Source organism: Podarcis erhardii, assembly GCF_964252035.2.
Source record: "Podarcis erhardii genome assembly, chromosome: 7".
NCBI classification, from domain to species: domain Eukaryota; kingdom Metazoa; phylum Chordata; class Lepidosauria; order Squamata; family Lacertidae; genus Podarcis; species Podarcis erhardii.
The window spans coordinates 3890653-3904226 of NC_138511.1; the positions used below are offsets into that span (position 1 = coordinate 3890653).

The 13574-nt window shown below is 46.0% G+C and overlaps 1 protein-coding gene across 2 annotated transcripts in view; it reads right to left on the reverse strand.

Annotated features, from left to right (window-relative positions):
* Positions 1–13574, reverse strand: part of FER1L5 (fer-1 like family member 5) — a 374601-nt gene that overhangs the window by 58984 nt on the left and 302043 nt on the right. For both annotated transcript variants that reach the window (XM_081869992.1, XM_081869993.1), the window contains 4 exons: positions 12973–13023; positions 10585–10615; positions 4898–5013; positions 3103–3226 (listed from right to left, as the gene is read on the reverse strand). In XM_081869992.1, the coding sequence (XP_081726118.1) occupies positions 3103–3226; positions 4898–5013; positions 10585–10615; positions 12973–13023 (322 nt within the window). The remainder of the gene's footprint in view (positions 1–3102; positions 3227–4897; positions 5014–10584; positions 10616–12972; positions 13024–13574) is intronic.

Below are 13574 nucleotides of genomic sequence, written 5' to 3' on the forward strand. Positions count from 1 at the left end.
GAGGGTAACTGGTCAGCTCGCATCGCGCGAATGTTATTTTTGCAGCATGCGACGCCGTGTACTGCGACGGGCAAGTCGCCAGCTGAGCTGCTCTTGGGTAGAAGATTGGTAACGGTGCTGGATTATGTCCACCCGGATAAAATGCCAAACCGTAATTCAAGAGCAAACCCCCAGGCTGAGACTGACACAACAAGGTATTTCGCCCCTGAAGATCTGGTCTGGGTGAGGAACTATTCACGAGGTTCGCGGTGGGTGGCTGGTGTGGTCACCCGGGCTAGTGGACCTGTGTCCTATTATGTGACCTTGGAAAATGGGCAAGTTTGGAAGAGACATATAGATCAGCTGAGGCGCTGGGCGCTCAGCAGGGAGGAGTCTGATAATTCACCCCTGGCTAACGACGCAGAGCTGCAAGACCAGAGTGAAAATGGCCCAGAGGTGCAATCACCAGGGGCTTCAGCAAATGAACCAGGGTCTGCTAGTCCTCAGGATGACGAGGTACAGGTAGGGGACCCTGAGATGTCTGGGACTCCATCTGTTCCTGACGAAACCCCTATAGCAGCCCCCCTACCACAGGTGACACCCAATCCAGAACCGGCAACACCTGTTGTCAGGAGATCAAGTAGAAGTTGTAGGACCCCACAGTACCTGAGAGATTACGTCTGCTGTGCTCACTAGGGGGGGAGGGGTGTTGTGTATTGAGTCAAAGGATTTTATATCTGTATTATTATTGTCGGTAATTGCATTAGGGTAAAGTAATTGCCTTTTGGTTCCAGAGGGTACAGCTACTATTGGTTCATTTAAGCTGCTGTATTTGGATCCTCTGTCTTATTGGTTGCCTCCAAAAGGCAGGACTGTAATTGCCTGATATTGTTCCCTCCAAAATGTATCCTTTCTAGCTAGTTCCCTGTCCCTATAAATGTAGCTCTCCCCTCCTCAGGTTTTAGTCTTGTTACTTTAATAAAGAAGTGTTACTAGAGAGCTGTCTCCAGCATATTATGTCAAGAGAGCTGAAATCACAAACCCCACGTCACAACACCATGCATGCGCACTAATGCACCATTGCAATGCATGCCATGGTGGCCATGTCCTCCCTCCATGGTTGGAGTCAGTAGGTCTCTAAATACCACTTGCTGGGAATTGCAGGTGTGGAGAGCGCTATCGTACTCAGGTCTGGCTTGCAGGCTTCCCACAAACATCCAGTTGGACACTGTGAGAATGCTGGGTCAGGAGGGGGTTTTGACCTGACTCAGAAGGCTCTTCTTCTGTTCTTAAGCCAGGACAAAGCTTAAGGTGATTCCTCGGTTATTGCCTTTCCCCCCTGCCCCTTCACAAGCAAAGGCTTAGTCCACTGTGTCCACCAACACAAGAGCAAAACTGTGCTATTATCCTCACTCTCTGACCCACCAGTTTAACTGGGACTCCATTGTCTGGCCCAGCCCAGGCATAGAATTTCTGAAATTACAAATTAACAAGCATTTTTGTTTGCAAAAAGCAGCAAAGCTCATTAAGTTCTTTATAAAGTCTGGCATAGTGCAAAGACAGAGGCAAAGTCCTAACAACACGTGGGGAAGGACGTGGGCTTAGCTCCTGAAAGGACATCCCAGCCCTACTGCTACCCTATGTATTTAATTAATTGCAAATGCATATGAAAAATGCAAAGACTTTCCCCCACTGACCAGGGCTACTTCAAACATTTTTCCATAATAAGTGTGTGGTTTGTTTGTTTTTGTGGGTGGGAAGTTTTGTGGTGCTTAAATCTGTTACATAGCTTTTTAAAAAACATAGCTTTGTTTAAAAACAGCCTAGTATACAAAGGCAACATTTATATCCACTGCTCCACCACCTTTTCCCTGGAACCCTGCACACGGCTGCCATACAGAAGGCTCCCCAAAGGAAACGTGGCTCTCTGGCTGAAAAAGCTTCCCCATCCTTGTTATACAGCACAGGAAGCTAACCCATTCTCACGCCACTTTCAGTGCTCTGGAAATGCTAAGTCTCACATGAAGGGAGAGACCCTCCCAGAAGCTGCCCCTTAAGCTCTTGTCTATTTTTACTGGTCCAAACCTCCTAGGGGCGGAGGAAGGGGGTGCGGTAGGTGCGAGCCGCCCCGGGTGTCCCCACCAAGAGGGGTGACAAAATGCTGGTCGGCACTCACCGCAGGGCTTGCAGTGCGCCCAAGCCACTCGTCTCTCCTGGGAGAGACATGGTGGCTTGGGCACGTAGAGGCTCCACGCTGCCGAAACAGTCCATCCGCTGCCCCCTCCCCAGCTGTAGGGTGGCTGAGTGGGAGGAGGCAGGCAGACTCCGAAGGCCCTGCCCTCACCCTGCCCCTATCGGCGGCTGGCCTTGCCCTCGCCCCGCTCCTATGGGTGGCTCACGCTGCCCCTGGGCGCACCGCTCCAGGCGCCCAAGCGGTTTCCTCTGCTGCGGGAAACCTCCTCCACAAATACCTTATTAATTTCCTCTTGGTTGCAGCCTGATCAACAGATGGAGGCTGGAAAACATCCTCTGAATTTTTGATTGCAAATTGGTATAAGTGTGTTTGGCATCTCATTCTCATCATGCAAAGATTAACACATGATACGAGGAAACCAAGGGACCAAGCTACATCTACTGATCTTAATGGTTATCACTTCGGTCTATATGAGATCTGTAACTTAAAAAAAAAAAATATTGTGCTGCAATTTGCAAAATAAAATCAGTCTCTCTATAGAAAAAGACAAAAAAGAGAAAGGGGCCATTGTCCCTATTTTGGTTTCGCACTGCCACCCCACTGTGACAAAGAGGGCACTTTATGAGTGTGGTACAGGGATGCAGAGTCACCAAGAGGTTTTTCCTTTGTCCATTGTTTACTGCTGAATCAGAACAAACACCCATGCTCAAAAACCCGATTGGGGTTTCTTCTGATTTAGCAGTAAACAGTGCGTTTTCTGGGAAAAGCAGATGGGCAAACGAAAAACTTCTCGAACTTGTGCCTAGAAAGCACTGGCCAAACAGAAGTAATATTGTGTGTGTGTGTGTGTGTGTGTGTGTGTGTGTGTGTGTGGAGAGAGAGAGAGAGAGAGAGAGAGAGAGAGAGAGAGAGAGAGAGGGCAAACTTACTTGGAGACAAATCTTCTGCTCGGTATACAAAGAGCTGGAGCATGGCTCTGCGTACTGCTGGCATTACTGCTGCCTGCAGGAGGTTGGCCTCCAAATCGCCACTGTCTGGCAAATGGGCTGCATCCTTGGAGAAGAGAAAGGCGCAACATAAACCTGTGACCCAGATGCTGGTGGCTGGTGGCCCTCTAGATGTTTTTGGCTCACAACCCCCATCAGCCGCAGCCTGCCCCAGCTGTGCTAGTTGGGATGGATGGGAACACAGGAAGCTGCCCTATCATGGATCAGGCCATTGGCCTACCTGGCCACACTGACCAGCAACAGCTCCCAAGACTTTGGATGGGAGACATTCCCTGCCCCACCTGGAGATGCCGGGGTGGGGTGGGGTGGGGGGCAGGACTTCCTGCAAGCAAAGCAGGTGCTCTGCCAGGGAGCTCCCTTCCCCATAATCCTTTTTCAGTCTCAAATATAGGGAGGGCCCTAGGTGGGTGAAAGCTGCCACAGATCATCCCTACAGAACACAGAGGGAGTTTCAGATTCAAACAGGGCACTTTCTGTGTTCATTTCAGTGGCAGCTGCAAAAAGAGCACAAACACTGTAGCAGGAACAAATGCAATGTTGGAACCAGCCCACAGTTTTGCAAGGAAAGCTGTGGAAAAACTCAACCCAGTTTAACAGGCACGCCGTCTCCCAAGAAAACAGTAGATCTGGCATATGGGACCTGCTGTCCTGTAGCTTCTCCCTGTGGTGAGCCACACAGGAGGGCCACATGGGGGCAGGAAGTGGTGTAAGGTGGGCCTTTTCCATTTGGCCAGGTACTCAGAGTAGAATTCATGGTTCTGTTCTCAAAACAACCTTATGAGGTAAGGTAATGAATTAATTATAGGTCTTTTTCCGCTGCTTGTTCATGTTCCTGGAAGTTTGCAACAATTCAAATATAGGCACAAACAAAACTTAAATAAAGCTAAAGACCACAGAATTGCAAGAGCAATTAAAATTATCTGCAAAAGGTGAGAGAAGGAAAAGCAACAACAAACAAAAGACAGGCTTCAGGCAAACTTCTCTGGGGAGGGTGTTCCATGGCTGGAGTGCTACTACCCAAAAGGCCCTTTAGATAGTGGGGGAACCCCAAGCAGCTTTCCTGTGAGGTTCTTAATGTAGGGGCAGGTGCAAATCGAGACAGGTGGTAAGGTCAAGATGGAGCAACTGGACCCCATTCACCCACTGAGCTTCAGGGCAAAATAGGAGTTTGAACCTTCTTCCCCACAGGAATAAGTCTAACACTCCATATCCACCATCCCAGTCTGGCATAGGAATGTGGGTGGGCACCCCACATAGTAAAATCATGGAATCACAGTTGGAACGGATCCTGAGGATCATCTAGTTCAGGAATATGCAGCTGCCCCTTACTGAACCCGCAACCTTGATGTTCTCAACACCACACTCTAACTAACTGAGCTATCAACTGAGCTGCTGTTGGCATCCTGTAGCAGGACCCAGGTACAGATAATATTTATCTTCTTAAGAATGTTGCTGCTAAAATCCCAAGTTCTTCCTATTTAGGCTGCTGGTACAAGGCCACCAAGAGTTCTGCTTGTCTAGTCAGCCAGTCCTGCTCTACTAAACTGTTTAGCAAGTTGGCGTCTGACCTACCAGTCTTGAAAAATGATGCTTTATTCCATTATCCAAACAAGGCACCCCATCATTTTAATAGCTGCCAATGGCATCACATGAACTTGAATGCCCGTGACAAGCCTCTGTTGAGGTGGTGAAGATGTTGTAATGTAAAGATTTTTACCGGCGCCTGATCTCCAGCTCCAAGGACACAGAGGTTAACTTTCACATAGCCCCTTAGTCCGGCATTGAGATTAGATGGGTCATAGAGGCTCAGCCATTTGCCCATCAGAGCATGACCTAGGGAAAAGAACAAGAGCCAACATTCACACCATCCAGAAGTGCCATCTAATTGTGGATAGACATCCATTTTAAAAAGATTAGAAGATCCTGCTGGATCAGGCTTGGCCAGAATCCTGTTCTCACCAGGGCCTGCCAGATCCCTGTGGGAAACCTGCAAGCAGGACCTGAGCCCAAGAGCCCTCTCTCCCCCGGGGTTTCCAGCAGCTGGTCTTCAGAGGCCTTGCTGCCTCCAGCCATGGAGGCAGAGCATAGTCATCATGGCCAGCAGCCATTGATTGCCAAGGACAGCCTTTTCCTCCATGGATTTGCCGCATCCTTTTTTAAAGCCATCCTCGATGGCGGCCATCACTGCCTCCTGCGGGAGTGAGTTCCACAGTTCAATATTTTAACTGTTTAACTGCTTTGTGAAGAAGGGCTTTCTTTTATCTGTCCTGAATCTTCCAACATCATTGATTGTTCATGAGTTCAGGGAGAGGGAGAAAAACGTTTTTCTCCACTTTCTCACCTTTTCTCACCTTTTCTCTTAACTAAAAAGTCCTCGCAGGGGAGTTGCTATCAGTAACAGTATCACAAGGATGCTTCCTTTCTGTCAAATGTCAATATAAAACTGTGTGACCTGGTCAGAGTCCCTCTTTCCTTACTCTGTAGGTAATATAAGCTGTCAAGCCCTAAATCTGAGGTTTGAGCTGAAACTTTTCACAAGTTTCCATGAATGGTTTTGGCCCTGTTGATGAGGGCTTCCTTTTCCAATTCTTTTAGGCACTCCAGAGCTTGTAGGGCAGCGGCTGAAGAAGGAGCAAAAAGGGTTTTCTCCTGTGTGTGTTTCTTGTGGCTGATTAGCTGCTCTCCCTGTGCAAAGGTCAGAGGGGGCAGGGTTTCTGTTGAGACAGGTGATTAGCTGTGGGAGGAGCTTCTCAGAGCTTGTAGGGCAGCGACTGAAGAAGGATCTATCTTTAGATTTAGGGGAGCTAGTCTCAAACGTTTGTTGGGGGAGACCTAGGTTTTTTGGGGGGGGAGTTACTTGTCCTGTCTGCACGCTTCTTATGATGGAGGACCACTGTAGCCAGCCCCAACGACACGTTCTCAAGATGGAGAGTGAGGGAACAGCTGCAGTCGCCTGCGGTTCCTGCACAATGTTTGCCATCTTGCCAAAGGTTGCAGGCAGCTTTACCTGCAGCAATTGCATGTTGATTGCCCTCTTAAAAGACAAAGTCCAGCAACTGGAGGAACGTGTGGCTATGCTCCAAAGAATTAGAGAGCTGGAGCTCTTCTTGGAAGCAACAGAGCACACCGTCTCCACCAAGGAGGAGACAGGGGACTCCCCTGAGAAGGAGGCTAGTTCACCAACACAGGAGCCAGATATATGGAGAAACGTGACTCAAAGGAGTAGGAGGCCCAGGGTTCGCTCTGATTGTTTAGAAATACACAATCGCTTTGAGGTCCTCTCCCCTAGAATGGAAGACGAAGAGCAGACTCCATTTGAGGATCTCTCCCTCGTTACAGTCGATCAGGTATATGAAGACGAGCAGCAAATTCAGTCCTCAGGGAATGTGCAGGCGACCTTGGAACGGACAGATCACGGAAGAACCCCGACCAAACCTAAGAGGAGGCGTGTAGTGGTGATAGGGGATTCCCTACTGAGGGGAACAGAAGCAGTGATCTGTGGGCCTGACAAGATGTCTCGGGAAGTGTGCTGTCTCCCCGGGGCTAAGATCCAAGATGTAACTGAACGACTGCAAGGAATCATAAAACCCACTGACAAATACCCCTTCCTCTTGGTTCATGTGGGAACCAATGACACTGCAAGCAATAGCCTCCAGAAGATCAAAAGAGACTATGAGGCTCTGGGCAGGAAATTGAAGCAATTAAATGCACAAATTGTCATCTCATCTGTCCTCCCAGTTGAACGACGTGGCCCAGGGAGAGAGAGAAAAATAGTGGAAGTGAACAGCTGGCTTCGCAAATGGTGTAAACAGGAACAGTTTGGATTCTTAGATCACGGACTGCAGTTTCTTGAAGATGGACTTCTGGCAAGAGATGGGCTGCACCTCACAACGGTTGGGAGGAATGTTTTTGCCAAAAATCTCAGAAACCTCATCAGGAGGGCTTTAAACTGACTAATGTGGGGGAGGAAGACAGTGCTCCTGAAGGTAGGAGTCTATCAATTGATGAAGATGATCATCCAAATGTCATAGACCAAATGGAGCAAACAGCACGCGGACCTAGTGGTGGGAGGAAAAAATCCTTAAATAAGAGACACGGGGGAATGATTAATGGACTTCAATGTCTGTACACTAATGCGCAAAGCATGGGTAATAAACAAGATGAGCTTGAGCTCTTGGTACAGCAAACTAAATATGACATAATAGGCATCACTGAAACCTGGTGGGATAAGTCCCACGACTGGAATGTAATAATGGAGGGTTACAATCTATTTCAGAGAAACAGACCAGACAAGAAAGGAGGAGGAGTGGCGTTATATGTCAGGGATGTGTATGCCTGTGAAGAGATCCAAGATTTAGAACCTCAAAGCCAAAGTGAGAGCATTTGGGTCAAAATTAAGGGAGAGAAGAATAACAGGGACCTCATTGTGGGAGTTTACTATAGATCCCCAAGCCAAACGGAGGACATAGATGATGCCTTCCTGGAACAGATGGCCAAGCATGCAAAAGGAAGGGAGATAGTAGTAATGGGGGACTTCAATTACCCGGATATTTGCTGGATGTCAAACTCAGCCAAGAGCATAAGGTCAAACAGATTCCTCACTGGCCTTGCAGACAACTTCATTGTCCAGAAAGTGGGAGAAGCAACAAGAGGAACAGCCATTTTAGATCTGGTCCTAACCAATGTTGATGACCTGGTTAGTGGGGTAGAAGTGGAAGGATCATTAGGCGCGAGTGATCATGCTCTTCTGAAGTTTACTATACAGCGGAAAGGAGCAGCCAAGCATACTAGGACTCAATTTCTTGACTTTAGGAAAGCCGACTTTATAAAACTTAGGGAAGTGCTGGGTGAGATCCCATGGACAGTGATATTAAAAGGAAAGGGAGTTCATGATGGCTGGGAGTTTGTTAAGAGGGAGATAGTAAAAGCACAACTTCAGGCAATACCAATGAGACGGAAACATGGAAGGTGCCTAAAGAAGCCAGGGTGGCTATCTAAAGAACTTTTAACTGAGTTAAGATTAAAAAAGGATGTGTACAAAAAATGGAAAAGGGGGGAAACCACCAAAGAGGAATTCAAACAAATAGCCAGCACGTGTAGACACAAAGTCAGAAAAGCTAAAGCACAGAATGAACTCAGGCTTGCTAGAGAGGTTAAAAGCAACAAAAAAGGCTTTTATGGGTATGTTCGTAGCAAAAGGAAGAACAAAGAAACAGTGGGGTCACTCAGAGGAGAAGATGGTGAAATGCAAACAGGGGACACAGAAAGGGCTGAACTCCTCAATGCCTTCTTTGCCTCAGTCTTCTCCAATAAAGAAAACAATGCCCGACCTGAAGAATTTGGAGCAAATGATTCAGCAGAGGAAACACAGCCCAGAATAACTAAGGAGATAGTACAAGAATACTTGGCTAGTTTAGATGTATTCAAGTCTCCAGGGCCAGATGAACTGCATCCAAGAGTATTAAAAGAACTGGCAGATGTGATCTCAGAACCACTGGCAGTCATCTTCGAGAATTCCTGGAGAACAGGCGAAGTCCTGGCAGACTGGAGGAGGGCAAATGTTGTCCCTATTTTCAAAAAGGGGAAAAGAGAGGACCCAAATAATTACTGCCCAGTCAGTCTGACATCAATACCAGGGAAGATTCTGGAGCAAACAGTCTGTGAGCACCTAGAAAGGAATGCTGTGATCACCAATAGTCAGCATGGATTTCTGAAAAATAAGTCATGTCAGACTAACCTGATCTCGTTTTTTGACAGAATTACAAGCCTGGTAGATGAAGGGAACGCAGTGGATATAGCCTACCTTGATTTCAGCAAGGCATTTGACAAGGTGCCCCATGATATTCTTGTAAAGAAGCTGGTAAAATGCGGTCTTGACTATGCTACCACTCAGTGGATTTGTAACTGGCTGACTGACCGAACCCAAAGGGTGCTCATCAATGGTTCCTCTTCATCCTGGAGAAGAGTGACTAGTGGGGTGCCACAGGGTTCTGTCTTGGGCCCGGTCTTATTCAACATCTTTATCAACGACTTGTATGATGGACTCAAGGGCATCCTGATCAAATTTGCAGATGACACCAAACTGGGAGGGGTGGCTAACACCCCAGAGGACAGGATCACACTTCAAAACGACCTTGACAGATTGGAGAACTGGGCCAAAACAAACAAGATGAATTTTAATAGGGAGAAATGTAAAGTATTGCACTTGGGCAAAAAAATTGAGAGGCACAAATACAGGATGGGTGACACCTGGCTTGAGAGCAGTACATGTGAAAAGGATCTAGGAGTCTTGGTTGACCACAAACTTGACATGAGCCAACAGTGTGAACCGGCAGCTAAAAAAGCCAATGCAATTCTGGGCTGCATCAATAGGAGTATTGCATCTAGATCAAGGGAAGTAATAGTGCCACTGTATTCTGCTCTGGTCAGACCTCACCTGGAGTACTGTGTCCAGTTCTGGGCACCACAGTTCAAGAAGGACACTGACAAACTGGAACGTGTCCAGAGGAGGGCAACCAAAATGGTCAAAGGCCTGGAAACGATGCCTTATGAAGAACGGCTAAGGGAGCTGGGCATGTTTAGCCTGGAGAAGAGGAGGTTAAGGGGTGATATGATAGCCATGTTCAAATATATAAAAGGATGTCACATAGAGGAGGGAGAAAGGTTGTTTTCTGCTGCTCCAGAGAAGCGGACACGGAGCAATGGTTCCAAACTACAAGAAAAAAGATTCCACCTAAACATTAGGAAGAACTTCCTGACAGTAAGAGCTGTTCGACAGTGGAATTTGCTGCCAAGGAGTGTGGTGGAGTCTCCTTCTTTGGAGGTCTTTAAGCAGAGGCTTGACAACCATATGTCAGGAGTGCTCTGATGGTGTTTCCTGCTTGGCAGGGGGTTGGACTCGATGGCCCTTGTGGTCTCTTCCAACTCTATGATTCTATGATTCTATGATTCTATGATTCTATGATTCTATGAAAAGGTTAATCTGATTGCTTACATTGCCTCACTAGCTCTCACTCTCAATTGCCTTCAATTGCCATCACCATATACTCAAATCTGACGGGCTCTATAGCGTAGTAACACCATCCCATGTCCTACAATAGCCGGTTTACATTTCATTTCCCACAAATATACATAGAAAATAGGCAATTTAAATATAGTAGTAGCACAACAGCTGTAATATGTAATACAAATATAATGCACTACAATATAAAAAGCATATTAGCACAAAACAACCAGTAGGACAATTAACAGGATCTGACACCAAAAACATCCATGGAGCTGGTGATGTGAGGATGGAGCACAAAGCCCAATGGAGGGCGGAGGAAGGGAACAGTGGCTGAAGGGTCTTGGACACCCTGCCTCCCAAGAGCCCTCAAACTCGCCACTGGCTCTAGACAAAAGTACCTGGAGATTCATACACAAGCCCGATCTCAATCTGCAGAGAGAGAAAAACAGAAGGAGTTACAGGAATTGTCAAGGAAGGAAAAATTGAGCTGTGGGAAAATTTCAGGGCAATTCAGAATATTGCAAAGAGTTTGTGGTTAGACTAAATTGTGGTGGTTTTTCCTTTTTGCGGGAGGTGGGGTTCCCTTCCAATTCTGTGATTTTATAACTTAAATGGGGTTCCACAGGAATAGGGGAGATTGCTAAAATGGTCAAATGCTTCTTTATTAAGGAAATAGCATAGGCAGGTCTACTAAGTATCTGTATTGTAATGTATGCTAATGTGTTGTCACAGAAACTCTAAATCTCTGGAGGCTCTTCTGGGTGGTCAGTGGAAGAGGGTGTGTCTCCCTCCCTCTCCCTGGCTAAAGGGGATGTCTTCAAGATATCTCTGTGTGGAAAAGGACCCAGGAGAATGGCCGTCTGGGGGCGGGAGCTGCAGAAGAGACACAGAGGCCTGACTTGCTCTCTGCAATAATCCAAAGCTATGGCTTTGGTGACCCACCCCAGGAACCTGAAGTAGGAGAAAGAGATAATCAGCTGGAGGGTTAATGCTGTAAACCTTCCAGAACATGCTCAGCCTGTGTTTATAAACCTTCTACCACAGAAATCACCATCAGCCTTCCGTGGCCTTCACTCCAAGGAAACCAACCCAAGGTATGAGCTGGGACTAGGGATTTACAAATTCTGGTTTTCTAAGTTTCTCCTTTTTCCAATCTTAAATTCAGTTCTTCACATTTCTGCAGCAATTTGGTTTCCTTAGTGTGAATTTCCCCTAATTCTTAAATGCAGTTTTGACAAATATAGACATGTTTGCAAGCACTCTCCCCTATGGTAATGCATTTTTGTATGGCATTTTCACTGATGTATACCTTTATAGGCAAACAATACCCTAATATAACATTGCATTTAGTAGTTGTTGCTCTAATGTAATTAGCTGCCATAAATAGAGCCTGTTTAAGTGTTGGATGTTGCCAGATGTTGAGTGCTACCAGTGGTAAAACAACAAACAAACAATGAATGAATGTCAAAAGCTTGGCTGAGAGATCAGAACTTCTAAAAAAGACTCTTTCCCTGGAACAAGAAGGTGATAAATTGAAATTGCAGAGTTTTGAGAAATTAAAAGATAAAGTGTGAGACTGGCTTCATTACCATCAGATAATGGAGGCTTTTAAACTGGACAGGAAAATTGGCTTCCAGATGGAAAAATCAAAACTGGAAACAGAATTGTTAGACCCTAAAACTAAGAATTTGTCAAGGATGTATAACTTGCTGTTGAAATGGAATACTCAAGATGAAACGGTGAAGTCGGCTATGATAAAATGGGCACAAGATCTTGGACACAATATTATGTTTGCTGACTGGGAACAGTTGTGGACCACAGGTATGAAATTTACGGCATGTAATGCCTTAAGAGAGAATATTATGAAAATGATATACAGGTGGTACATAACCCCAGTCAAGCTTGCAAAAATTTATCACTTGCCCGATAATAAATGTTGGAAATGTAAAGAAACTGAAGGTACATTCTTTCACCTTTGGTGGACGTGCCCAAAGATTAAGACCTTCTGGGAAATGATCTATAATGAACTGAAAAAGGTATTTAAATATACCTTCCCTAAGAAACCAGAGGCCCTTCTTCTGGGCATGGTCGGCCAATTGGTGCTAAAGAAAGATAGAACTTTTTTTATGTATGCAACAACAGCAGCAAGAATACTCATCGCGAAGTACTGGAAGACGCAAGATCTACCCACTCTGGAAGAATGGCAGATGAAGGTGATAGACTATATGGGACTGGCAGAAATGACCGGCAGAATCCGAGACCAGGGGAAAGAGACGGTGGAGGAAGACTGGAAGAGATTCAAAGACTATCTGCAGAGGCAATATAAAATTAATGGACATTAGTGTGATGTTGGATAAAAATTAAGTGGTTACCAGCTGTAATGTAGAGGTTGAGTAATAAGTTACAATAAGTTATAATAAGGATTTGCTGAATTAAGAACTTGAACTGGAATACAAAAGGGGGAGGTGAGAGGAGGTCTGGGAAATAAGTTAATGGAAATGAGTAATGGAAACTACATTTGTTTTAACTGTTCTTTTTTGTTTTTGTATTTTTGTATTTTTATTACTTCTTTTTTTGTGTATGTTTATATTTTTTTGTACTAATTGGAAACTTTAATAAATATATATATATATATTTTTAAAAAGACTCTTTCCCTTGTCTCAGAGGCCAGCCCAGAGCAGCTCAAGGCCCAGTCCTGAGTTCAGGCCCACTGAGTATCACCAGCAGGGAGGCACCTCTTGATTTCTGCCTCTCTGTAGATATCAGCCAAAATTGCATCTGCTCACCCTGAAGACCCCAATGAGGGAATCAGCCCGTATTGCCTTGGAGTTCAGCACCTAAAAAAGAAACACACATAAATTCCCCTCCCCTCCCACAAAGCTGCCTTGTCTGTCTAGTATAGGGGTTGGCAATGCAGTGCCTCCAGATGTTGAGGACTACAATTTCCATCATCCTTGATCACTGAAATTGCCATGCTGGGGCTGATGGGAGCTGAACTCCAAAATACTATATGTGGAGGAGCCCCCACCACATTGGTTGTGTGTGGTCTGAGTAAGAGGCAATTGTGGCCTCAGTCGCAACTCCACTCTCCCCCAGGCAGTGACTAAAATAAGGAGTGATAAAATAAACTCAACCAGACAACAATCTGGTTTAAAAATGGCCACAACTTTACAGAAGTAGGTGGAATTTTGGCTCAGGCATCGGGTGTACTATATATTTGTTTTAGCCTCTTGCTGGAGGGCTGAAACATTTTCAGGGTTATGCCAAGGACTTTGGCCTCTCCAAGACACCAAGCTACTGAGGTGGCCACGCTAAGGCCATTTGCTGGAAGCTCTAAGGCCCGCCTGCCCCATGCTTGGCTTCTGGACAGAGACTTCCACCCTCTAAT